The sequence below is a fragment of the Sarcophilus harrisii genome, chromosome 6 (assembly GCF_902635505.1).
Source record: "Sarcophilus harrisii chromosome 6, mSarHar1.11, whole genome shotgun sequence".
Classification (NCBI taxonomy): domain Eukaryota; kingdom Metazoa; phylum Chordata; class Mammalia; order Dasyuromorphia; family Dasyuridae; genus Sarcophilus; species Sarcophilus harrisii.
In genome coordinates, this window is record NC_045431.1 from 70308546 (window position 1) to 70336334 (window position 27789).

Here is a 27789-nt window from a genome sequence, read left to right on the forward strand (position 1 = left end):
CTTTCATAACTTTAAATTTGAATTGATTGAATAATCCAGAAAAACCCCCAAACAAACAAACAAAAGTGTGTTATGGGTTGGAAGAAAAAACAAATCCCTACAATTTATTGCTTATAAAAAACATTTTAAAAACAAAGGAGGGGTAGTAGAGCCAAGATGGCAAAGTATAGGCACCAACTCAGCTGAATTCTCCCAACACTCCCCTAAAAACAACTTTAAAATAAGTCCTTAAATCAAATTTTGTAGAGGCAAAGCCAAAAATGAGCGGTGTGAGACATTTTTCTAGCTTAACAAAATGTAGAAGGTTGGCAGGAGAGGTTGTAAAAGTGGAATGGAAGCTGTCCCAGAGTACAGTAGGAACACTGGCTGTAAGCCTTGGAGGTAGCTGTTACAGTGGTGGTAGAAGCAGCAGTTTAGGAAGTTCTCAGCTCAGAGAGAAGATTAAAGGGTTCAGAGAACTGGTCAGAAAGAGATAGCAGGGGACACTTTGCTGGCACTGGGGATACCTGATGTGGATTGGCAATTCTATTGCCCATAAATAGTTCTAGTTACAGTCCGGGGGGGGGGGGGCGGGGAGCACTTGTGGTTGGTCACAAGGGAGCAGGTCCCTTGATCACAGTTCCAAGGGAGGGAGGAGCACTTGATTTATGGCTGAAGGAGAGAAGTGCAAGCAGGAGCTCTTCCTGGATAAACACCAGAATTCAGACCAGGAAAGCAGTACCCACACCTCTTTTCAGATCACATCATCTTGGAAGCACCAAAAACTTTCAGGAACCCAGAACTAGCTCTGAAAGCTGCAGCACACACCCACACACCCACACACACACACACACGTACACACACACACACACACACACACGCACACACACGCACACACACACACACACCTGAAGCTTCCTAGGGTGAAAAGAAACCAACTTTAACATAAAGTTCAAAGTCAAGAAATAGGCTTAAAAACTGAGCAAATAACAACAAAATGATCATAAAAAGCTGCTATAGAGGCAGGGAAGACCAAGACATAAATTCAAAAGAAGACAATAATATGGCAACAACTACAAGAAAAGACTCAAAGAAAAATGTTAATAGGATCCAAGCCCAAAAAGAATTCCTGAAAAAGTTAAAGACAGATATAACAGTGGTAGAGGAAAAATTGGGAAAAGAAATGAAAGTTATGTGAGAACATTATGAAAAGAGAATTAATAGCTTAGTAAAAGAGGCCCCTAAAATTGGAAAAAAATCTTAAAAAACAGAACCAGCCTAATAGAAGGGACACAAAAATTCACTGATGAAAAGAACTTAAATATGAAAATTAGATAAATTGAAAGAGATATAAAAGCTCACTGAAGAAAATAATTTCAAGAAACAACAAAACAAATTTTAAAAAATGAAAAGAAAATAAAATATAAAATATTTCAACAGAAAAACAAGTGGCCTCAAAATAGATCAGGGAGAGATAATTTAAGAATTATTGAACTGTAAAGTCTGATTAGAAAAAGAGCCTACAATCATATTTTTAAAAAAAATTATAAAGAAAATCTTCCATGATAACATATATAGAAGGTAAAATGGAAATTGAAAGAATCCACCAATCACTCCCTGAGACTCCAAAATGAAAACTCCCAGAAACATTATAGTCAAATATTGAAAGCAGCCAGAAAGAAATAATTCAAATATCATGGAGCTACAGTCAGTTTTGCATAAGATTTAGCAGCTTTCAGGTTAAAGAAAGGAGGCAGCTAGGTAGCTTAGGGGATAAAACACTAGATCTAGAATCAAGAAAGCCTGAGTTCAAATTTGGCCCTAGACAAGTCATTTAACTGTTCTTTACCTTAATCTACTGGAGAAAGAAATGGTGAACCACTCCAGTATCTTTACCAAGATAATCCATAGACCATATGATCCTATAGTTCAAGAAGAATAAGACAAGACTGAACAACAATAGTACATAAAAAGAGGGAAGGACCTGAAATATGATATTCCATAAGTCAAAAGATTCTAGGATTACAACCAAGAATGACAACCTTAGCAAAACTGGATATAATTTTTGGGGGTGGGATGGATATTCAATGAAATAAGGAATTTTTTTTTTCAAGCATTCTTGACCAGCGTTGAATAGAAAATTTGACACTCAAACACAAGACTCAAGAGAAGATAAAAAGGTAAACATGAAAGAGTAATCTAAGAGACTCAATAAAGTTAAACCATTTATATTCTTAAATGGGAAGATAATAAATGTAACTCCTAAGAACTTTACCATTATTAGAGCAATTAAAATGAGTCTATGTAGACAGAGGATATCAGTGTAAACTTTATTATGTTGGAATGATTTCCCTTCTACCCCCAGCCAAAAAACAAGAAGAAGAAAAAGAAGAAAATTTGATGGAGGGAAATACACAGTAATCATAATTATGAATATGAATGGGACAAACTGATCCACAAAATGGAAGCAGTTAGCAGAAAGAATTAGGAAGCAGAACCCAACAATGGGCTGTTTACAAGAGACACACTTAAAACAGAAAGGCACATACAGAGTCAAAATAAAGGGCTGGAGTAGAGTCTATTATGCTTTTATTAAAGTAAAAAAGTCAAGGGAGGAAGAGAAAGAATCTGTAACTCAAAGTTTTAAAAAATGAATGTTAAAATTGCTTTTACATGTAACTGAGGAAAAATAAAATATTAAATAAAAAATTTTTTAAAAAAGTAAAAAGGCAGGTATAGCAATTAAGATCTCAGACAAAGCTAAAATAGGCCTAATTAAAAGAGATAATCAGAAAAACTATTTTTTGCTAAAAGATACCATAGACCAGTGAAGTAACATCAAAATTTTTTACATTGAATTTCTCTAATAAAAACTTCATTTCTCAGACATATAGGAAACTGGGTCAAATTTATAAAAACAAGAGCCAATTCTCAATTGATAAATGGTCAAAGAATAGGAACCGGCAGTTTTTAGACTGCGGTCATATGAAAAAAATGCTCTAAATCACTATTGAAATTCAAATTAAAACAACTCTGAAGTAACACTTTACTCCTATCAGAAGTGACAAGTGCTGGAGGAGATGAGGGGAAAAAAAGTACACTAATAAACTGATGGTGGAGTTATGAACAGGTCCAGCCATCCTGAAAAACTATTTGGAACTATGACAAAAGGGCTACAAAGCTGTGCATGCCCTTTGTCCCACCAATGCTATCACTAGGTCTGCATCTTAGAGATTAAAAAAAGGAAAAAGACCTATATGTACAATAATATTTATAGAAGATCTTTTAGTACTGGCAAGAATTGGAAATCAAGAGGCTGATCGTCATTTGGAGATAGCTGAACAGGTTGTGGCTTATGACTGTGATGGAGTGCTATTGTGCTATAGGAAATAATAAGGGGAGTTGTTTTAGAAAAAACATGGCAAAACTTCTTTGAATTGATGCAAAGTGAACTGAGAAGAACCAACAGATCATCTTGCACAATAACAGGAATGTTATAATGATGATCAACTGTGGAAGACTTCACTATTCTGACAATGATCTAGGACATTTCCTGAAGACTCATGATCAAAAATTGCTATTTTTCTTCAGAGATAGAATGAACCCTGAGTGTTAAGCTGAAGTATAATATTCTTGCTTGATTTATTTTTATTTTGCTTTTTTGTTATGTTTAATATGCTTTGCACAATTTCACTTGTATAATTAATTATATCATTTTGTTTGCTTCTTAGTAGGTGAGAGAGGGTTCAGAAGGAGGGAGAGAATTTGAAACTCAATTGAAAAGAAGCTAAAATAGATCAATAAATAAAAACAAAACCAAAGATATACATAAACCAAAACTGAGAGGATTTGGAAAATTTATCATGCATCATGTGTATCCAAAAAAGTAGAAGTTTCACTCATACTAACTGACAAAGCAAAAACATTCAAAAAAAAAAAAGCAATAAGCAAGTAAACTATATTATGCTGAAAGAAACTACAGACAACAAACCAATGATCAGTAATAAACCTATATGCTCCAAATGTCCTAGCATCCAAATTCATAAAGAAAATATTTATCTGAGCTACCAGAAGACATATACAGTAACATGATAGTAACAGGCAACTTTAATATTCCTCTTTCAGTTTTGAATAAGTTTAATTGAAAGGTTAGTCAAAAGGAAAATATGGAACTAAGCAAATTGCTGGAGAAACTGGAATTAGAAGACTTAAAGCAGCTTCTAAATGGATGAGCAAAATAATATATATATATATACACACATATATATATATATATTTATATATATTTCCTAGGACCATAAAGAACTTTTACAAAAAAACTGACCATATGCTAGGTATGGCAAATACATGTGAAAAGGATGAAATAGTTAATAATACATCCTTTGCAGACCATAACATAATAAAAAATAATAATTGGTTCAGAGATCACAACAAGAGAAGCATACCCAATGGGAGACTTAACAATGGAATCTTATATAATGAGTAGGGTCAAAAAACAAATCATAAAACTAATTAAAGAAAATGAATAATGGAAGAGCATATTCAAATTTCCAAGATACAGCTAAATCAGGCTTCAGGTAAAAACTCAATGCAACTGTGATCTTTTTATTAAGGTAATTTCCTTTACTGGTACAAACTTGAAACCAGCTATGCCTTCTATGCCTTCTTGTCCAGTACTGTTGTTGCCAATATCCTTCCACTAAATTTTCCATAGGAAATCTACCCAACACACCGGAGGCTTTCTTCCAGGTTACACAGTATTTCTTGGGCACAGTTTAGCACTGGGGTGTGCATCTATTATACTCTACTCTCACCAGGATCTTGGCTTTCTCTTTTCCCAGTTATACATGGTTTTGATGATGTATTTTACACTCATGGTATAAAATATGGAACGCATACTCTTTCCAAGTGCAGCCCAAACCAGATTAAAATGTAATTGGGAAATATTTTTAAAATAAATAAAAATATAATAAAGCATAGATAATATTACATTTAAAACTAAGTCAATATGAGGCCCCAAGGAATGTTTATGTATGGATTAGTGGGCCCCAGTTTCTATTTGAGTTTGGTCAAATTGTTCTGTACCATTTCTTTTGAATAGGTCATCAGTTGTAATGCTTAATCCTATTAATCCATTACAATGCATTTTTGCCAATATCCTCTGGATCATTTATTGTTTTGATTCTTAAGAGGCCACAATACCATTTTCACCTTTTTTGATTTGTTTTAGAAACATGGTTTTTCCCTTTTGTTTTGATTTTTCTTTCACAAAATGACTAATATTGGAATATTTTAAAAATCACTGTACATGGATAACTTATATTATTAAGTTGCTTGCTGTCTTGAGAAGAGGGGAGGAAAGATTGGAACTCAAAATCTTAAAAAGATAAATGTTGAAAATCATCTTTACATTTAATTGAAAAAGTAAAATACTATTGCATTAAAAATGATTTTGAGAAGTGAGGAGAGGAGGAAGGGATAGAACTTTAAAAAATGTTTAAAATTGCTTTAACAATAAAATATAAAATATATTTTTAAAAAAGAGATTGCAGTATTCCATGATTTGTAGTCATATCACATTAATTAGAGGATGGACGAAATGGATCTATGATCTCACTGATATGGATGTTTCTAACTTATCTAGAGTACTGGTGTTCAGTTCTGGAAACCATGATTTAAGAAGTACATTGATAAACTGGAAAGCCTTCAGAGAAGGGATACTAGGAGGATGAAGGATTTCATGTCTATGGCACATGATAATTCATTTAAGGAACTTGATATTTGGAGCTCAGAGAAAAGAAGACCCAGAAGGGATATATGAGCTGTGGTGTAGTATTGGAGCTGTCATATAGAGGAAGTAGGCTTGGAATGTTTAGCTCAAGAGAGCAGAACCAGGAGAAGTGGAAGGTGTAAAGAGGAAAATTTTAACATGACTTCAGGAAAAACATTCTAACATTCCAGATGGTTCAAAAGTGGGGATGGGCTGCTTGAGAGGTGATATGTTCTCCAATTTCAGAGTGGTTCAAACAGGAGCTGGAAGACTATCATAGAGTATAGTATCAGGGAAGATACTTTTACATATGAATTGGGTTAGATGGCTGCTGAAGTGCTGTGCTCCTCTCAAAATCTGTGATTACATAACTTTAAGTTTGCTGCAGGTGGTCTATCTAACATGGTAGGGATCATTCTTGCTTTCCCTCAATATTCCAAGAATAGTGGATAGGGCCGGTACCAGGTATCTCTTGCTTTCACCATACAGAGCAACACTGTTTTATATTAAACATTTCTTTGAAAACATCCTTTACTTGTTATACTGGTAACAGCAAGTCCTAGATCACTACAGTTTTCTGGACAAAACCAGTGCCCACCTAAAAAATTCTGGCAGAACAAATTATACAGAGAAACCCAAGTAGATGAAGATTACCTAGTAGATCATGGTGTTCAGTGAGATACGTATATGCATATACATATGTGTGTGTATATCTATATGTGTATGTCTATATATGTGTATATATATATATAGATAGATATAGATGCTATCTACCATACATATGTATATCTATATGTCACTTTATATGGCATCAAGAGAATATCAGTATTAAAAATATGGAAGACTTTTGTGTTTTATTAATTAGGAGGAAGAAAGGGAAGTTAATGAAAGGTGGAGTTAGAAATATTGTAATAATAATGATGATGTGTATACTTATTGTGTATCTAAGTTATATTTTAATATAATTAACATCTACTGGTCATCCTGCCATTTAGGGGAGGGGGTGGGGGGGGGTAAGAGGTGAAAAATTGGAACAAGAGGTTTGGCAATTGTTAATGCTGTAAAGTTACCCATGTATATATCCTGTAAATTAAAGGCTATTAAATAAAAAAAAAAGAAAAAAAAAAAAGAAAAAAAAATAATAATGATGATGATGATGCTTTAAATCCACCCAAAGGAAGTTCAATTAGTAATATGACAAGCAGAACTGCTTTGAAATGAAAGTGTAGAGTTATGTACTTTTGAGTTGTGATATGAAGTAGAACTCAGAGTTTCACATATTGTCCTATTTTCTTGCACATTTTGATTTACATATGGAAATTCTTTTAATGGTATTTAAACTTAGTGATTTTTAAAAATATTTTTAAAAATATAGAAGAGAATAGTTAGATCATTGAAAGTTCTACAATAATTTCTCAAAGGTTATCTAGTCCTTTCTTTCTGTACCCAGGAACCAAAGCCTCTAGTACTGAGTGGCTTACTGTTAGTTTTGCTTGTTTTGGCATTAACTCCCTATTTTAAAGCAATCTATCTTTGTCAACTTAAAAATTGATGGGTTGATGTCAAGGATCAAAAGGGCTTCTGGTTTGATACTCCATGGAAGTCTGTCAAGGTACTTTTGGAGAAGTTCTGCTTCCTTGCTTCCCTGGCTTCCTTCCTTCAAGTCTCACCTCCTTTGAGAAGTCTCTTCCAGTGTTTCTGAATCTGAGACTACCCCAATTTATGTTGCATATATCCTTGTCATACAGAATTGTTTAATGTTGTCCCTCCCTTAGACAGTGATCTCTGTGAGCTCGGTGGCCATGTTTTGCTTTTCTTTGTTAACTCGTAGCACATCGCTAGCAAATAGTAGATGCCTAATGAATGCCAGGTGACTGGTTAATTTATGACAGGGATGAAATTTTTCAACATCTAGGAACTAAATACACAGTGAGTCTTGTCTGTATATAACCAAGAAATGAGGCAAAGAAAAATGACAGCTAGAAGCTCAATATCATTCCCTAAGTAGTAACTCCCAGCACCACGTGACAAAAAGGTCTTCTCTTTACAGGTGAAAGACTTAATTTCACACTGGAAGAGTTCCTCAAAGTTGACTATGCTCTACTAGCCCTCTCCAAAATTATTTATGATAATGATTATCATCCCTTTGTATTTATTTATTTTCTGTGAGATGCAACATGCCATTTTGGATCCAGGGCTAGCCTGGGAGCCAGGAAGGACTCTGATAAACTGGTGAGCAACCAAAATGTAACACAGCTTTGGTCCAAATCCCATGAGTCCCATGAAGAAACAGGCCATGTTTAGCTTACCCAAGAGAAGATTCAGGGAACAATGAGAACTGTTTTCAAATATTTGGAATAATGTCACATTAAGGGTGTTTTCCTTTGTTCTGTCTAGATCCAGAGAACAGAACCAGGAGAGAAGCTAAGTGAAAGCTACTAACAATTTGAATTATCAAGAAGTGGGATCCTTTCCCTTGTAGGCTTTTAACCAGTGGTTGAAATGACCCCTTGTTGGGTATGTAAAAATGGAGATTCCTTTCAAATAAGGGTTATACTAAGTGGCTGTCAGGGTTCCTTCCAGCTCTCTGATTCTCTGATTCTGCATTCAAGTCCCACAGCTGACATATTTCATCTCTCGTCAGTTTATCCATCTGTTAGTCTCTCTCACCCATGCAATTACCTTGAATCAATTTTATTATTTACTTTCTTGCTTTTTTCCCCCTTTAGTAGATTGCAAGTTGTTTGAATGAAAGAATAGCTCCTCCTAGGCCCAGCGCAAAGCCCAGTAGACACTAAAAAGGTAATTGTTGAATTGGACTGAGGTGAAGTGTCAGGCCTGAAGCTATAGCCTTGGCAAAGCAGGTTCAAGATCACAGTTCTCTAGACTCCCATCCCTCTGCTTTTTCTAGCAGACTTCAGAACTGGTTTGATATGGCAGGACATGTGACAACTAACAATTAACCAGGGGCTAGAGAGTTGGGGTACTATGATGAGGTACACAGCATAAAAATAAAGTGCTTAAGTGCATAAGCTAGTCAGAAAGATGAGTATTACACTTACCTGGTGGTGGTCCGGATGGTATTCTCCTTTGTATGATTGTGCTCTTTGCTCACCTTTTCTGTAAGAAGAAAGAGTAAGACTATTTTTTATAATAGAGAGCAACTCACCTTCCCCCCCTAGCTTTAGACAAAAATAAGATCGGAGAATTGTGTTATCATAAATGATCACAGATTTAGAGCTAAAAGTTCTAAATCCCCCACTTTATAGATGAATAAACTAAGGCTAAAGGGGCAACTTACTTAAGACCACAAAACTGAGATCTGAACCTAAATCATCCAACTCTAAATATTCTACTGTTTCCCACTAAACCATTGTTGCTTCCCATATTGAATTAATAGTTCTCTCCTTTGTCAGTGATGATTGCTACTGGGAAGTATCACAGTTTGTCCTTTTTAAATACAAAACATATTAGTTTGGTAGGGTAATGTGTCAATAATCAAATGAAGTCAGAACCTACTTGCCTAAATACTCCTTGAACCTGAATCCAAAGATAGCAAAGAGTTTGTTTTTTAAAAATGGGGGGCAGCAGGGAAATGGATTGCAATCTCATCTTGGGCAGATGAAGGTGTTTTCTGCTAGATTTTTTTGCTCCTGCTTGAACATTTCTGAATTGCTCTGATTCAGCAGGAAAACTGCCTTGGTGGCAACCCCGTTCAGCACCCGACTTTGACGATGACAACCTTTAAGTATTCTGTATCGTCAGCCCTCTTTGGAGAGGGGATTTATTTAAAAAAACAAAAACAAAAACAACCCAGTCTCAAGACCTCTTGATGCTGCAGCCAAGGAATGCTTATTCTGATAAATGTCACATGTGACAAAAAATATCATTAGACAAGAAGGGGGTGAACCCTCCCTTACTTTGTCTTGAGGTCTGTATCTAGTGGCTGTCAGAAATTATTTAATTAGCTCTCGGGAACACAAAAGTTGAACTCTGGCCTTTGCAATCCAGTTCAAATGCTTGGCCCCTGCCCCTACTTGTCAGAGTGCTCAATAGCTTCTTTGAAGTATCTATAGAAATCTCAGCCCATTCTATTAGGATTGCAGATTTCAAATGTGAAGCAAAATGAAAGTTGATAATTTTGTGAAATTTCCCATTATTTAAATGAGAATTTAGAATACCTGCCCCTCATTTTCACAATGCTAGTCTGCAAATGCTATCTCCCTGTCCATAAGCATAATTTCTGTCAGTTCAACCTGACAAGCAGAAGGGATATAACATTTGGAGTTCAGGACTACTAGTCTTTATAGAGATGGGAGATGTGAGGGTGGTTAACTTGTCTGTGGTAGAGCTCCTGCCTAGAGCTTCTAGGAGGCTGTTGGGAAACTATAAAAACATACTGATACGCACCAGGTATGAAAGGTAACACACACACACACACACACACACACACACTACACACACACACATACCACCTTTTGTTTCCAGGCTTAAATTGCCATAGAATTTTAGAATAGCTTTTTGGAGATGAGCGTGCGTGTGTTAAAAATGCTTTTGTGTACACAAAATCAATATTCTCTATTCGATTTTATTAGGTTAAATGAATTAACTAATTTTTCCTTAGCCAAGTGAATCTGTGAAAGTACAAGCTTTGCTTGAAAGACCAGTGCTAACCCTTTCGGGAGCCTTGGATTGTTATGAGCAAGATCTGAGTAACTATGTTAGTAATCCATCGATTCCATGCAGGATTTAGCATTTTCCCCGACCTCTGGCTTTGATTTCTCTCCTTTTTTTCTCTCTCTCTATTTCTGTCTCTGTCTCTATTTCTCTGTCTCTGTTTCTGTCTCTCTTAGTCTCTCTGCTTTGTCTCTCCCTTTCTCTGTGTCTCTCTCTCATTGTTGTTCTTTGCAGGAAACAGGAAGGAAACAGGGAAGGAAAGAATGATAGGAAAACTTCAGCAACATGGCTTGTTTTAAAATGTTCATGCTGAACAAACCAGACAATAACTAACTAAAGCACATAGACCAATGTGGATTTGTATTCTTTAGCTATTATACCTGTATTTGTCTATTTTAAAGGGCAAGCTTTGTGCTTTCTGTTTAACGTGCACAGGGCGTCCACACAAAGAAGAGTCTGCGCTGTTTATTTCTGGGCAAATAAAAATCTGGGAGCCTGTTAGCACAGATGCTGGGTATCATACTATAACACGTGGCTCAGGTTCATATGCATTATATGGATTTCAGTGAAGTTTTCTGCCTTGGAAAGGACATAAATTTCAGGGCAATTTTTTTCTTCGTTGTGTTAACATTAGCCAATGGCTCAAAAGAGTTAATAACGCTTCCTTAGGCATCTGACCTGTAACAAGGGGCTATCAAAGGCCTTGAGAGGATTATTTTTAACTTTTATTTCTAACCTTAATATATAATAAAGTACCTGGTACATAACAGGAGCTTAATAAATGCTTGCTAACTGAATAAAATATATTTGGTTCATGCAAATAATGGTTTGTCCTAAGAGGCAGTGGATAGTGATACAGTGGATAGAACAATGGCTTTGCATGAGTCCAAATCTGGCTTCAGATATTGAACAGTTCTTGGGCAAATCACTTAAACTGTTTGCCTCAGTTTCCTGATTGGTAAAATGGGAAAATGATAGCACTTACCTTCCAGAGTTGTTATGAGCATCAAATGAAATAACATTTGTAAAATGCTTTGGAAATCTTAGAGTATTACATAAACATTATCTATTATTGGCCAATTTGGGAGGGTTATTTTTAGATTAGACCTATAATTTTACTGGAATGGGGAACCTCATCTACCAAAAAAGATTATCACCTGTTCTGAAACTTATGGTCTTCAGAGATGCCTAGGGACCCTGAGAGGTTAAGCAGTCTATCCAGAATCATTCCCAGTCTTTCCAGCTCTGAGGCTAGCTCTATCCACCACTGTCTCTATTTTACATGTTTTAAAAATTATTTTGTCTCCCCACCCTCTACCTCCCATGCCAGCTTTTTCCTTTCCACTCTTTTCCAAAGTAATGGAAAATGCCACTAATTCAGATCTCATGACAATGGAACAGACCATAAGTTACTGGAGGGCAGGGACCATTTTCTATACTGTCTTTGTGCCCCTGGGGTTTGGCACATGGCACTTAAATACTTGCATTGGGCAGCTATCTCAAGCACTAAGCCAAGCTAAGCTGAAGCTGATTTTTGCTTTGTCTATGGAAGGGAAAAAATGATTTGTTGGGTGAACAAAGAGCATGAACTAGATTAAAAATAGGATGGTTAGCCTGTTCAGAAAGCAGCAATGTTTGCATGGGAATAATTAATATTCTAATTTCAAACGATTCTTAACTATTAATTATAGCGATTTTTGGCTAGACTTCTACTTGGCAACACTTGTTAGCTGTTAGCCTGGGTCACTGTAAGGACCTAAAGTAATAAAACTGTGTAAAAATATTGTATAATTTAAAGTCTTCACTGGCTGACTGGCTTTCCTCCCAATTATTCCAAATCAGTGAGATTCCCCAGTTATGCATTGGCAGGGATGCTAACCATTTTTACCTGACAATTGGAAGAGAAGCTCTGATGCCATCTTCACAGAGATGTCCTGACTGAAGAGACTTCTCTCAGGACCCATTCTGCCCTCTGGCATCTTTTGTAAGGGTTCAGTTTTCTCTCGCCCTAATAAAGTGCTATAGCCAACATTCCGGCTCGGTGATATCGAGGCTCGGGAGTCATGGATGTCAATTTCCATGGGTTCCTCTTTGATCTTCACTGACTGTGTTTCCTTGTAGCTTTCAGCTAAAAAAAGAGCATAAAAAGAAAAACAAAAACATCACAATCTTGTAATTCTGAAGGAAAACCCAATTCTCACCTCAGAATCAGAACAGTGAGGGCAGGGAACCACGAACGACCAGGAAGCAAGGGCGAATATCACCAGACCATGAAGAGACTAAGTTGGGCACCTTGCTTGTTAGGAGGACTATGTGAAGATTTCCTTTATCTTAACTTGTAAGGCTTAGATTGATGCCAAAAGACACAGTAGAAAAGAAGTATAGGGCTCAAGTCTTGCCTTTGACACGACAGCCGTGACCTTCAATCACTTAAATAACCTTGGGCATTGGTTTCCCCACCTGTGTCTTGAGGAGATTTGATGAGATGATTCCTCCCAACCAGCTCTAGGATTATAATATATATAATCCTATGTGCATATTCCTTCTCATGGGAAGAAACATTTCTCATCGTTTCAAATATCAGAAAGATCAAAACATCAAAGATTTATTCTGGAAGGGATCTTAGAAGTTCATTTATTCCAAATCTTCATTTTAAAGATGAGAAACAAGGCTCAGAGAGAATATTATAATGCGAATAATAAGGAAGAGAGGTGAGACTGATAAAATGTATCTCAGTTTAGTAACATATTGACCTGAAAAAGATACCAATTGGAAATCTTGACTGTTGTGTATCACCGCTTCTTTACTCACTTTCTCCCAACTTACATTCATACCATAGGTTGGAGTCCCCCAAATAGTGCTACTTTGGATATGAAAGAGTAACAATGTGCATGACTTGCTATATTCTTAACCCTGCAGCTTTTAAGCCCCCTTCGGTGTGTTAGTACTTAATTTTTAAATTTACCTCTATTTTTTAAAAGTGTTAAAATTACAACATAATTTATTAAAATTGAGACAAGTATTAAACTTTTACCATTTTTTATAGGATAGTAGTATTATAGTAGCTGAAACGCACTGGACTTAAGCATTAGAAAGATCTGGGTTATAATGCCTCAGATACTTTCTGACTGTGTGACTCACTTAATTACAATTAACTTAATTACATTCCTTTCTTTAACCTCCCTAACCTATTTGTAATATGTTGGCTTTGACCAATATCTCCACCAAAGTCATCTCAAATTCTTAAAACATCAGTAGGAAATCCCTCTCCCTTTTAACATTATTACTCCATTTAGTGTCTTTTCAAGTTCTTTTTGGAAGGCAGAGATGAAAACAGCTTCCTTAGATCTCTCCACCTGAGTGTTCTTTAGATTTTCACCAGCTATGACAAGAACCTTCTCTCCAGCTTTTCTCAAAACTTTACCCTCTTAACAAAGCCCCTCAAAGTAAGTTGGCAAGTAAATTCTCATAGATAATGTCATGAGGTAAACACTCTTTTTTTTATTCTAATAAGCTGAAATCTTTATTTGTTTGTTTTTATAAAGTTTTTAGTAAAAATTAAAAATACTGCTAAGAAGCCATATAGTTGATCAGAGAAATGCAAATTAAGACAACTCTGAGGTACCACTACACACCTGTCAGAATGGGTAGAATGACAGGGAAAGATAATGCGCAATGTTGGAGGGGATGTGGGAAAACAGACACTAATACACTGTTGGTGGAATTGTGAATGCATCCAGTCATTCTGGAGTACTCTTAATTTTAAAGGAAAAAGCATACATAGAACAAATTCTTCCTGCATCTTCATGGGTTACAGATAGAAACATGTTCTTGACCCCATTGAGAAACACACTGCTCATCTCACCATTTCTCAACTGTTGCTCCCAACCACCAATGCCCACTATTTCCTCCAACATTCTATGGACACTGGAAACTGCACAATAGTAGTATCTGTTGTCTGTACGATGTTTCTTCTAAACAAGGATTATGTACATATACTTATAAATAAATTGGAAACACAAATTATGGTAAAGACCCCTTAACTATTTCTTATCTCAATTTAAAATACAGACATGTGTATATGTATATATATTATTTATATACACAGATATAACTATATACATGTATATAGACATACATGTATATACATATATTTTTGTGTTTATACATATCTACATACATACATATGGATATAAAACACTGTCTGTTCTTCATCTGTGTTAGTCCTATCTCTAATTTGCAAATGGGCTATAGCAACTGAAGAAGCAATTGCTACATGGTCAAGATGAAGCTATCTCGAATGAGTGATGGCTATTAAGAGAACCGTGACACTGGTGATACATGAGGTGGTGACCCTTTTCTATTTGTGACAAGTGTAGAGAGGAGTTTGAGAATCGGGAAGATAGTGTTCAGAAGAGTGCCTGTGGAGAGGAAAACATGATGAGTTAACCAGAGTGTGGGGAATCCAAGGCAGTGCCCATGAGTCACAGGGCAGGGGAGGGAGGGGGCAGAAAAGAGAATATATTTTGGTGGGGATCCCTAGGTATTGGAGGGTGCTTTTGAATTCCTTGAACAAAGATCCTCAGAGATTTTATAGCCTACAAGTTCATAGGACTTAGAAATGGGAAGAATCTTAGAAGGTCATTTAATCCAGGGCTTCTTAAGCTTTTTCTACTCCCGACTCCTTTTTACCCAAGAAATTTTTACATGATTCCATCTTGAATCTGAGCCAAGGTGTCTCTGGCAGTGTTCGTGCATGCATAGTGCACAGTTTGGATGTTCTGTGTTCAGAACTAAGGCTGCAGTGAAGTCTCACGATGCATTATGGGCAAGAGTTGCCAGAAACACCTCAGATTCATTCTGCATTTGATTTTGATTTAATTTTTGGTAATTGCATTCAGAAACCTTTTACCTAATTTTCCATGATCCTCATATTCAGTTACACAACCCCAGATAGGGTGTGACCCACAGTTTGTGAAGCTTTGATCCAATTCACTCATTTAACAGGTGAGGAATGAGACTTATGTAAGGTCACTGAAGCAGTAAGAGCCAGGATATCAACCTAGGTCTTCTGACCCCAAATCCGGGGCTATTTGTCCTATCCCACATTAGAAAGATCCACCCAGTGAACTTCCATTTAGGGAATGGCTCAGTCCTTACCAGGAGGCAAGCACCTTTATATTCCCTCAGCTCATAAGAATGAGATGCCTTGAGACCTAGTGCTGATGGAGTGATTCTAACATTTAGGATGACAACAAAAATAATAGGTGACATGTATGAGGCTTTACAATTTGAAAAATTCTAAAATTTGTTGTTTAAAATTAATTTTAAAATTTGTTGCATATGTGATCTTATTTGAGTCTCACAACAATCCTATGAGGTGGGTACTTTATTATCCCCATTTTACAGATGAGAAAACTCAAAAGGGGTTATGATTTACTCAGGAATCACAAAGCTAGTGACTGTATGAGTCCAGTGCTCTGCCCACCATACCACTGCCCCACAGAATCCTGGCAGGTTTGGGGTGTGTCTGGGTGCCATAGTTCTGATTATTCAGTAATCTCCAAAGGGGAAAAGAATGCTTTGGATAGGACTCAGGAGAAAGAGAGACAGAGAAGGAGAGGGAGAGGGAGAGGGAGAAGAGAAGGAGGAGGAGAGTGAGAGAAAGAGAGAGGGAGAAAGGAGAAGAAAGATGAGAGACAGAGAGAGTGAGAGACTGACAGACAGAGACAGAGAAGGAATACGTTTTTGAATTGCTGTGTTTAAGATCTAAAAGGCAAATAAGCCCATTATTTTAGAATGGGGTTAAATGTAAATTCATCAGCAACAGGATTGCTTGTGTTTAAGACACTGAGTTTCCAGATCACCTAGGAAGCAAAATTAAGTGAGTGGGGGGGAAGGGAGAAAAAGAAAGAGAGAGAGGGAGAGAGTGTGAGAGACAGAATAGAGAGAGGGGGGAGGGAGAGAGAAAAAGAGAGGGGGAGGGAGAGAGAAAAAAAGAGAGAGGGAGAGAGAAAAAGAAAGAGAGAGAGGGAGGGGGGAAAGAGTGAAAGAGAGAGAGAGAAAGAGAGAGAGAGAGAGAGAGAGAGAGAGAGAGAGAGAAGAGAGAGAGAGAGAAATGAAGATATGGAAAGACAATGATCTTATAGGTTACAATAATGTTGCAATTAGCTGTCTATTCTTCCTTCAACTAGGGATATTAGTTACTTGGTCTTTAATCATATACACATATATATCTATATCTATATATATCCATATATATTTATGTATATGTGCATATGTTATATAGGATCAAAATCCATATAAGTAGATATATGTCATCTCATTTGGTCCCACAACAAGCCCATGAAATAGATAATATTATTATTCCCATTTTAAGATGAGAAAACTTTAGAGCAGTTATGACTTGCTCAGGAATTATTAGCAAGAGGCAAGATTCAAGCTCAGAAAGTCCAGTGCTCTCCCCACCATGGCACCACCTAACTTTCTAGCTAGAACTGGAAAATATATACAATATGCTAGGGCAATCAATGCACTCCTTAATCTGGGTCCTGTTTTTAATTATATTTTTAAAGAAGCAGCAATGTGTGGAGGATAGGAGGGCTGGACTTGGGCGTCTGAATCCCACCCCCAAGAAAATAATAATGCTTGTGCTAGACACCTCATGGGGTTGTAACAAAACTTCCAGCAGCTGGGTTAAATCTGAGGTGCAATTATGAAGGCAGATCATTTGTTCACTTAAATATAAGATCACATGGTTTCCAGTCCACAAACATTTAAAAAATGCTTACTGCATGTCCGGCACCTGTGCCAGAAACTATGAGACAAACAATTGGAGTAGAACATGTTTTATGTCTTAAGGAATTTAAAATTTGTTGGGAAGACATGAGGCAGCTGGGGATGGGTGGGTGGGTGGGAACAAAGTATTTGTGTAGCATCTACTGCTTACTAAGTACTGTGCTATGTGCTTTATAAATATTGTGAGAGGCGGTATAAATGGGGAAACTGAGGGGAGAAGAATCTAAGTATCTTGCCCAAGGCAAGTGAGGAATAAGGAACTGAGCCAGATTTTTGAACACAGGCTCCTGGAACTTCAAACTCAGGGCTCTTAGTGGGCCACCTAGGCTAGGTTAACTTCCTAAGCAGGAAGCAACCACCTTGTTCCCCCTCAGATTCCTCCTTAGATGTCTGATAAATTTCTTGAACCCTAGTTTGATTGCCAGTGGAGATCTAGCCATCATGCTGGTTCTTCTTGTGCAGTCCCCACCCTATTCCCCTTAAACTATTTAATATTTAGAGAATAAACAACAAAAGCCTTTATCACAGAGCACTTAAATAATGTCATAGGATCCTGCACTAACCAGTCTTTATATGGCCTAGGCAGAAATCTGAAGTACCGACAGAAAGGGAAACATTTGATATATAATATGAAATCTCCCCAAAGCCAAAGAACAAGATAGCAAAATGCCTTACACTTGGCTCTGGCTCTCTCTCTCTCTCTCTTTTTTTCTGTTTCCATTTTCTTTCCTCAGTTTTTTCCTATCTCGATGAAAAAGCACTCATAGGCTTTGCTATTTGAAGCACGGCAAGACATGAAGTTAGCCTTAAAAGCTGCTTGGGATGAATCCAAGAACGATTTACATGAAGTGCTTTCTGTCCTCTCTATGACAACTCTTGACCTTTAAAAAAAATGCACAAACACCGATAAAAATCTCCACCATTCACAATCTACCTGATTTAGTCCAGGCTCAAGAAAAGGATTTTTATATGGCTGACTCAAAGAGCAAGTTGGACCTACTACACTCTAAAAGCTTTCTCCACTCCAATCAGCCTTGATGGGGGCCCCTTCCCCCTCCCCCTTTCCTCAAAGTTCTTGCCAAGCTCTTATTATCGCCCAAAGAGTGTGGATTCAACATCAAAGGGAAAAAGAAAGAAAGCATTTCCTGTTAGTTCAAGCCTTTTGCTCTCGAACCTTTCGAAAAGACTGTCCTAGTGTGTCCAATAAGACTCTCAGGTGGTATGTGGAGCAAGGAGTTCTGTCCTACAGATGTCCAATATCCAAGGCTCTGGGACAGGTCCCAAATTTAGGATCAGAGTCAAGATGACCTTTGCAGCTCTGCCTTTTGTCTCAAACTATCTATTTCTGTTTTAGCTCTGTATCTCTCACTTAACTCTGCATCCTTCTGCCTCCTCCTTGCTTGGGATAAGCTGACATGAGCTATAGTTGAATTAAGTCAGCTGTGTTACTATCCATTTACTCTCTCAGTTGAGAGACCCCCACACTCCTGAGGGCAAGTCTATACATCCAGGTCTAGTTCGTTCTCCCCTTTTCAAAAAAAAAAAGAAAGAAAAGAAAGAAAAAAAGAAAAAAACCGAGATTTTAAAAAAATAAATCAATCTTCTAAAAGCCTCTTCTTGTTGTAATAAGAGAAAAAAGGGGGGGGGGTAAGGAATTGCTGTAATATCATAACCTGTCAGTTCCAGCATCAATATGCATGTAGCAAAGGATGCTGGAACAGTTTTCAAAAGAAGAAAAACAGATTGTTAATAATCACCTGAAAAAAATGTTCAACCTCACTAAGAATCAAAGAAATGAAAATTAAAACAATCCAGACGGAACTACTACCCACCATACAAATTGGCAAGAATAGTTAAAAGCAAAGAAAATCAATGCTTCCTGGAAGGGATACGGAAAAAAACTGTACATTCATTCATTGCTTGTGAAATTGGAAAATTGCAGTCTTTTAAAGAGCCATCTGGCAGCATCACATGGTAAAGGTTGCAAAAATAATCATGCCCTTTGACCTAATTATTCCATTGTTAGGAATGCACCCTAAAAGGGTTATTATCAAAAACAAACAAACAAAAAGTGGTCATCTGTTCAAAACTTTTCACAGGAGTTTTATTTGTAATTGCAAAGAAGTGGAAGCAACTTAGATGTCTAACAATAGGGGAATGGTTGAATAAACTAGGGCACATTAATGTAATGGAATATTACAATACAATTAAGACCAACACACAAAGAATCTAAAAAGACCTTTATCAAACAATGCAGAGTGGAAAAATGAGAGGCAGAAATATAGAGCACACCCCAAAATGGGGGAGAATGAATGGACAAAGAATTCTGACAGAGATTTATAGGCAGTGCCTAGAAAGTCAGGAGCGCACTAGAAATATTGAAATTAATTAAGATGTAAAAAAAAATGAAAATTTTTTTATGCACGTAGCAAAATGTTTGTAGGTAAAGATTTGCAGTGTTTTTCAAATTTTATATCATTCAGTCTTCACAATAACACTTGGAAGTGGGTATTTTTTTTTACAGATGAGTAAACTGAGGCAGACATTATTTGACTTGTCTGGGGTCATTTAGCTAATTAGTACAAGAAGCTGGATTTTATCTCATTTTATCTATATAACAATCCGGAGAAATAGGTGCTATTATTATCCCCATTTTACAGATGAGGAAACCGAAATAGACAGGATTTAAGTGTTTTGCCCAGGATCACTCGCCTAGCCAGTGTCAGGTCTTCCTGCCTGCAGATCCAGTTCTTTATTCACTGTGCTACTTAGCCACCTCTCAATAATTATAAAGTATGCTCAATTAATTGCCCTGATGTTTCATACCTAGTCTGTTTTAAAGAAAAAGAATCAAATTTTAAGGTAATGACATATAATTAAGTTTGTGGGTACAATTTTATACCAAATGTATTGGAATAGTAGTTTTGTGAATCACAGATTTCATCCTTTTTAAAACCATCATGACCTCTAAGGGAAAAGTAAGAAGGGGCTACTTTAATAATATGTTTTGCTGTGTATATGAATAAGAAATAAAAGCATATCAGACTACAAATTCTTTAAGGAATTTCTTATTTTGAGCCTACATTCACGTTGTTAATAAATATTCGTTTACAATTAGAAATTCATTTTGCAATGTTTAGCATCATCATAGGATCCCAGACTGCAGAGGATAAAAAAATTAATAAGACACGATGCTGAAACTAATAAATGTTCGTTAAATTGAATCAGATTCTCATTCAGTGATTCTGAACAAATGTGCAATAAAACTGGGCAGACTAGATGTGCTGTAAGAGAAGTATGAATAGATCAGTATGAGGAAAAGAAAGATTACAACCAAATGGTTTGGGGGGGTGCCTTCTACCTTTTTTGGGGGGGCCATGTGACCATTTTGATTGCTTTATTCATGTTTTATTTCCACTTAAATTACTGTAATCCTTGGGGATATTTTCTACTTGGTTCTGCTTATTCATGTTGCTTCAGTTCATGTAAGTTCTCATTAGAAGAAAGCTTGCAAGATTTCGAGGAAAGCTATCGATGAACTGTTAGTATCTCAGAGTAACCAATCTTTTACCTGGATGACCTCAAAAAGCTGGACTATCCAGTATGTCATCCCAGGAGACAGGCAATTCTATGTCAGATACAGAAGGGCTTTCCTGGTATGGAACCTGATTCCTTCAGGTGTCTGAGTCACTTAATATCTAACACTTACAGAACAACAAAGTGACCCACAGTGCTGGAAAAGAGTGGAGTTAAACCAAACCCTGGAAACCAGATGGAGAGATGTCTTACTTTTGTCACCTACCATGATACAAAAATTCAGAGCAACTCCATTCTATGGAAGTATTCTCCATCTCAGTTCTGATCAGTTTCTCACATTAAAAAAATTCTCTTTTCCTTCCTAAGGAACAAAAATCATCCTGTGGAAAATTGTTTTCTGACTTCAAAGTGAAGACCCTGTAGAAATCAATGTAGGTTTCTAGTGCGTGATTTGTTAGCATCTTTTTTGATGGAAATCTGCCTGTTTCAGCAACAATTTAAATGAGTGTACAAAGTGTCTTCCTGGGAATTTGGTGGCTTTGGAATCCCATCCCCCAAGTCCTTTGTGCTACCTTCCATAGGATAGTGAGCATAAAAATTGTCCAGTTCTTGCAGAAAAACCAAATTCCTTCATTCCTTCATTTGATAAACATTTCTTAAGCTCATATAACATGGAAGATAACTATGTTGAGTTATTATTTTCTCCAGGATGACTTGGGAAGTAAGGAAAGAAAGAAGGAGGGAAGGAGGGAAATGAAAAGGAAAGAAGGAAAGAAAGAAAGGAAAAAGGAAAAGAAAGAAAGAACATTGGGAAAGAAGGAAGAGAACAAGGGAGGAGAGAAAGGCTAGCGGAAGGAAGAGAAAAGGAAGGAACAAAGGAAAGCTATCTGTCACTATAGCAAATTTGGCACACACTTCTTTTTTTTTCCCTTTTCCTTTTTCTTTCTTTCTTTCTTTCTTTTTTTTTTTTTTTTAAAGTAGCTTCACATTCAACAGCTCTCATAAGCATTTTCCCATAAGACGACTAATGAACCTCTGTGGTATAAAACCTTTCATGGTCAACTCCTTATCATACTACCAAGTATTATAAAGATTCTGCTATTCAAAAGTCTTGCTTTTATGCAATTAGAATGTTGATGACATCCTGTGGCACTCTGTACCTCCCAGGTTCTGACTTGTTCCAATGTTTTGTTTGTGAATGATACAGTAAGCATTTTACAAACATCCCATTTCATGTCATGAGAACCCAGAAAGGTAGGCTATCATTATCCCCATTTTACAGTTGAGGAAACTGAGGTAAAGGAAAAAGGAACAAAAGAAGGAAAGTAGGAAAGGAAAGAAGAAAAGAATGAGGGAAAGAAAGAAAAAATGAGGAGAAAGAAAAGGAAGGTGAAGAAAAGCAAAGTGAAGAAAAGCAAAGGAAAGGGATAAAAAAGAAAGGGATATAATGGATAAAGGAAGGGGAAAAGGAAGGGAGGGAAGAAAAAAGAGAGAGGGGGAAAGAGAATAAAAAAGATTTACTCAAAAACAGGAAAAAGGGGTTTTGTTCAGAGAACTCTACAAGTGAAGTAAACAGGAGACCAGGAAACTCAACCCCTATAAAACCCTTTCTGTGGGGAATATCAGGTGTTTCGTTATGACTGATTGTTGGGATTTGTCAAGAATGAACATGTCCTAAACAAGTTTAGCAAAAACCTTAAAAGTAGGTAACAGTTGGTGAGCCCTGGAGGTTCAGCTTCTCAGCCATAAGCAGCAACATATGATGTCCCTTAAGGCAATATGATGGATGCTTCAGTCTTCTCTATTTCTTTTTTTCCTCCCTACTGTTTCATGGGTGATGAATGTAATTGAGCCTGTAATCAATGCAACAGGTTGTTACATAAAAGAACTAAATTGGCTAATTGCTAATGAATTCCGCCTGCATCGTACCATGTTCTAACTGCAGTTTGCCACTAGACCAAATATGTGAATGCTGGCTTTAGATTCCAAGGAAACATGTTAAAATTCTGGCTGTGACAAATGATCCATTTTTCTGCCTCACTTTCCACATCTGTGATATGAAGAGACTGGCCTAAACCATGTGGATCATCTTACATGACTCATTTGGATCGCTACTTGTATTGTACTTTTACTTATTTTTAAAACACTTCCTAATTACATTTTAATCTTGTTTCACCCCAGTCAGAAATGATCTAGACTAATAGTTTCTGAACTTTCTTGATAAAACATTTCTATCAGCAAAAATATTTTGAGCACATCCTCAATATGTGTTTATTTCTGAATTATATCCATATATTATCTATATACATTATGTATGCTATATTATATAACTTAATTTTCAATTAGATAAAAATAAAATAAAAATATTTTAAAATGTATTTTTCTGTTAATAACAAAAACTTTTTGCTTTCACTAAAACATTTATCATTTGAATGTTTTATATTTTTAAAATCCTAGTTTAGTACTTTGTGATACAGTAATTTTGAAGGTCTGGTTTTAACCCCAATTTATTCTAGTACTTTATCTTTGTGGTTATAATAGCTGAAAAGATGCTTCACAAAGATACCTTGATTCAAACGGTAGAAAATACATTATTAAGAATTATGCTTACTAAATCACAATGCTCATTTTTGTTGACATTTGACTAGTAAATTTCTCTTTTTCCTTTTTTTTTAGTTCGTACAAAATAATCAGAAGGTGTTTAATTTTTATGTTTTTAACAAATGGAAATTCTTTGGATAGTCTTTTTCAATAGGTTGGAATACTTGGTTTCCAAGTTTATAGTCACGAGAGCTTTTATAAGTGATATAGTAACATTATTTTCATCAGCAAAGCCTCATCATTCTGAAATCATTTCTAAACATCCATTTTCAAAATATCCTTTCCATTGTCTATGTTTCTTTCACAGATCAACTACTTTCTCACTTATTGTTAAAGAATCACCTTTAATCTGAAGAGACAGATCAACTATATATATTTTAAAATATCTGCTAAGAAGTATACTACTGACAGCTATCTGTCACTACAGCAAATTTGGCCCACTCTTTCTTTCTTTCTTTTGTTCTTTCTTTCTTTCTTTCTTTCTTTCTTTCTTTCTTTCTTTCTTTCTAAGTAACTTCAAATTCAACATCTCTCATAAGCACTTTCCCACAAGACAACTAATGAGCCTCTGTGGTATAAAATCTTTAACTATCAACTCCTTATCACACTACAAAGTATTATAAACGTTCTGCTATTCAAAAGTCTTGCTTTTATGCAATTAGCATATTGATGACATCCTGTGGCACTCTGTACATCCCAGGTTCTGACTTGTTCCAAGTTTTGCTTGTGAATGACACAGTGAGTGAAGAGGGGAGACAAGGCAGAACAAGCATATTATGTTGCAGGCATTGTATTAAGCATTTTACAAACATCCCATTTTATGTCACGAGAACCCAGAAAGGTAGGCTATCATTGTCCCCCTTTTACAGTTGAGAAAACTGAGGTAAACAGAGATTTGTGTTGTATGTATCATAGACCTAGTATCTGAGGTTGAATTTGAACTTAACTCATTTTGATTCCAAGCCTAAAATATTTATCAATTATGCCATCTAGCCAGCTGCCTCTAGTGAATGAATGAATTTCACATCCATTCTTCTAATTGTCCATAGAATCTTTTTAAAAAAAAATTCCAGTCACGCCATCAGTTGCTGCATATATTTACAATTTTCCCCTAAAATATCATGTTTTTTTAAAAGAAATTACTTGATATTGAAAATATATTTTCTGTAGCTCACTTATCCTTTAGCAGCTCATAAAAAGTAGGGTTTTTTGTATCTATTTCATTATTGCAACAGAACCTATCAAATACCATAAGCTGAGACAAGTTAGAAATATTTATACTTTCATCCAACTGTATAGCAAGCCTCTCATATTGTGCTATTTTTCTAATACTTTTTTCATCAAATATTCATCAGTGTTTTGTAATGTGTCCTTTGACAGTATTTGTTGACAAAGGAATACGTTTAGTTTCTTTTTCAGTCTTTTTATTGACCATGGTTAGAAAAATGTGTTTTTCCAATGGCATATAACCTTTTGTCTTTAGCTGTTAAGAGATCTACAAGGACCTCCTAAATATGTACATTAAGTTTAGTGAAATTCATAAAGCACCAGATTAAATACAATCATTATTATTTTTTGCTTATGACTGAGGACAAACTTATTCAAGAAGTAGAAATATTATTTTCTTGTTCATTTGTGCTTGACATTATCAGTATTCTTGTCAGCGCATGATTTTGTTAAGATCTTTTTTTGCTGTTGTTGTTGACATTTTAATTTAATTTTAATTTTAAAATATCATCAAAATGTAAGCCATGTGTCCATTTTGTGAGGGATGGCTTAGTTAAAATTACATCACATATTATACGTAGCTTCACTTGACTAGACATAGTTAAAATATAGTATGTATACTGAAAGTGTCAACTTTTGCATTGTGGAACTCCTGTTGTATATGTGAGACATGATCATCTGATATGAAAATCAACCCCATTGTCGATTCATATATTAAATTAATCTTTCCTTTTTTGAAATAAAAAATAGATTTAATTAGAAATGCTAATAGGACACACACACACACACACACACAAAACCAAGTGGATCACCTTGCATGCCTCATATGGATCACCATTTGTATTGTACTTGTATTTCTATTTGTAAATAAGGTAATATGTGAATATAATTCACAAATAAACATACGCAATATTGAGGATGTGCTCAAAATATTTTTACTGATAGAAATATGTAATCAAGAAAGTTCCAAAACTATTAGTTTAAATCATTCCTGAGTGGAATGAAACAAGATTAAAATGTGATTGGGAAATGTTTGAAAAGAAATAAAAGTACAATATATGTTACATCAAAATGTAGTTTTCTGTCAATATACAGTCAACAAGAATCTATTTCTGTTTGAAACACACCTGACCTAATAACACCCCAAGATCTCTAAAATTTTATGTACATGAAGTAAATATTAAAGGAGGTACCCAATGACCATAATTATAAGGATATATCAAATTAAGTTTTGTCTAAGATTAGGAGATTAAGTCTTGGATTTGGAGTCAAGAAGACCTCATTCAAAATCTTGACTGACCCTGGCTAAGTGACTTTAGGTAGATCAAGACCTCTCTGAGTCTGCTTCCCCTCTTTAACATGAGGACAATATAAATGGTGACTACTAGGCAGGGTTGTCATGAGACTCAAGATAATGTCTATCTAATGATTTGCATATGTGCTATATGGGAGGAATGGTAGCCTCAGAGGGAGGAAGATGGGTATGAGTCCCATCTCTGACACACACTGGTTGTGTGAGCCTATGCCAGTCACTTAATATTTCCCAACAAATCTCTATGATTGCAGGTTGCAGAAAGGGTGCTATTTGGTCCACTATCAAAGCAATCATAGATCCAGTTATATAAAGTATTATGTAAATGTCAGTTATTATTATTGTTATATTATTAGTACTTATACTGCTAATTTCAAGCAAAACTGTCTCCTTTATAGATTTGAAGATTACAGTTTTACAAGTAGAAGGGTCTCAGATATAGCTCATTTTATGAATGAGGAAACTATAATGGTAAAGTCATGTGACTAACATCACACAGGTAATAAGCCAGAAAGCCAGAATTTACATCACAATTACAGAAGCTGGGAATTGGCAGGAACTTTTTGGAAATCATCTAATCCAATCTACACCCAATCTAGAGCTCTCTCCTACCACTAGCATATCTGACAAAGGGTTGTCCAATCTCAGCTTGGAGACTTCCAATGTGAAGGAGCCCAAGGCTTCCTAAGGCAGTCTATTCCACTCCTGGACAGCACTGGAGATCAGGAAAATTTTCCTGATATCAAGCCATCTGTTTCTCTTGGACTAGGGCTTAAGACAACAAATTTAATCTCTCCTCCATATGGCATCTCTTAAGGTATCAGATGACAGCTATTTTCCCCTAACTCCAAATTTTCTTGTCTTTAGGCTAAACACCCTCAGTTCCTGCAACCAATCCCCTCTTATGACACGGTTGCCATCTTCTGGACATTTCCCAGCTTATTAATGTTCTTTTTCATGTGTGGTCCACAGTGCTGAATGAAATACTCCAAATGTGGTCTGGCCAGGTCAAAGGACAGAAGGACTCATCTCTGGAAGCGTGCAGCCCAAGATTACATTAGAGAACCTAGGCGACTTCACTCCAAATTTAACTTTCTTACTACACTAGTAACAATGACTAGATCGGTTATTTCAGGAAGTTCCCCATCTGGTATTGTTCCACATATAAATAACCCATTGTCGATTTCAAATAAATGAATGGATATACAAAGAGCCCTCTGAAGTCATCACTGAAATTTTTGTCATGTGGATTTACTTAAAGTACCGTGTGCTAGGGAATTTTGGTGATAGCGTGGTTCAATCCTCATCTGGTTGCTAGACTCTAAGTATCTTGCCATTAATTGAAAATCTTAGCCAAGCATTTTGCTTTCTTTTCACTTAATGATTTCATTGGAAATTAGCTATGGAGATTCATTTAAACAGTAAATATGCCATTTGGTGCTATTCCAAATGAGCTCATTTTAAAAATTAACCTGCTTTTCATCTGATGGCTAAAGTACAGTTTTCTTGTCTTACATTAGAAGAAAAAAAAAGAGAGAAAAGGTCAATTAAAGCATCTGATCTAACCTTAAAGCGATTCACCATTTATTACCCTTTAGCATCCAATAAATCTCAGCTTCCCTCACTGTCGCTTCTTTGTGATTAATGGGCCTTCACAAATCCTTCTCTGGACCTGGCCATTGTTTGCTTCCTCTAGTGCCTGTAGGCTTCTGAACAATTCCTGCTGATCTCACAAACTCTGGAAAGGCAGGGAAAACCAAGCACCACTTCTGTCAGGAGGTACAGGAGGCAAGGATCTAGCTCAGCAGTCCCCAAACTGTGCTCGAAGCAATGTGACAAGGGGTTCGATGAGAAAATGGTAATGCTAGCAATATTTTTCCTTTGAAAA

At 36.1% G+C, this 27789-nt stretch overlaps 1 protein-coding gene across 3 annotated transcripts in view; it reads right to left on the reverse strand.

The window, feature by feature from the left end:
- Window positions 1-27789, reverse strand: part of ZNF827 (zinc finger protein 827) — a 256084-nt gene that overhangs the window by 100071 nt on the left and 128224 nt on the right. For all 3 annotated transcript variants that reach the window (XM_031942030.1, XM_031942029.1, XM_031942031.1), the window contains 2 exons: window positions 12315-12554; window positions 8812-8869 (listed from right to left, as the gene is read on the reverse strand). In XM_031942030.1, the coding sequence (XP_031797890.1) occupies window positions 8812-8869; window positions 12315-12554 (298 nt within the window). The remainder of the gene's footprint in view (window positions 1-8811; window positions 8870-12314; window positions 12555-27789) is intronic.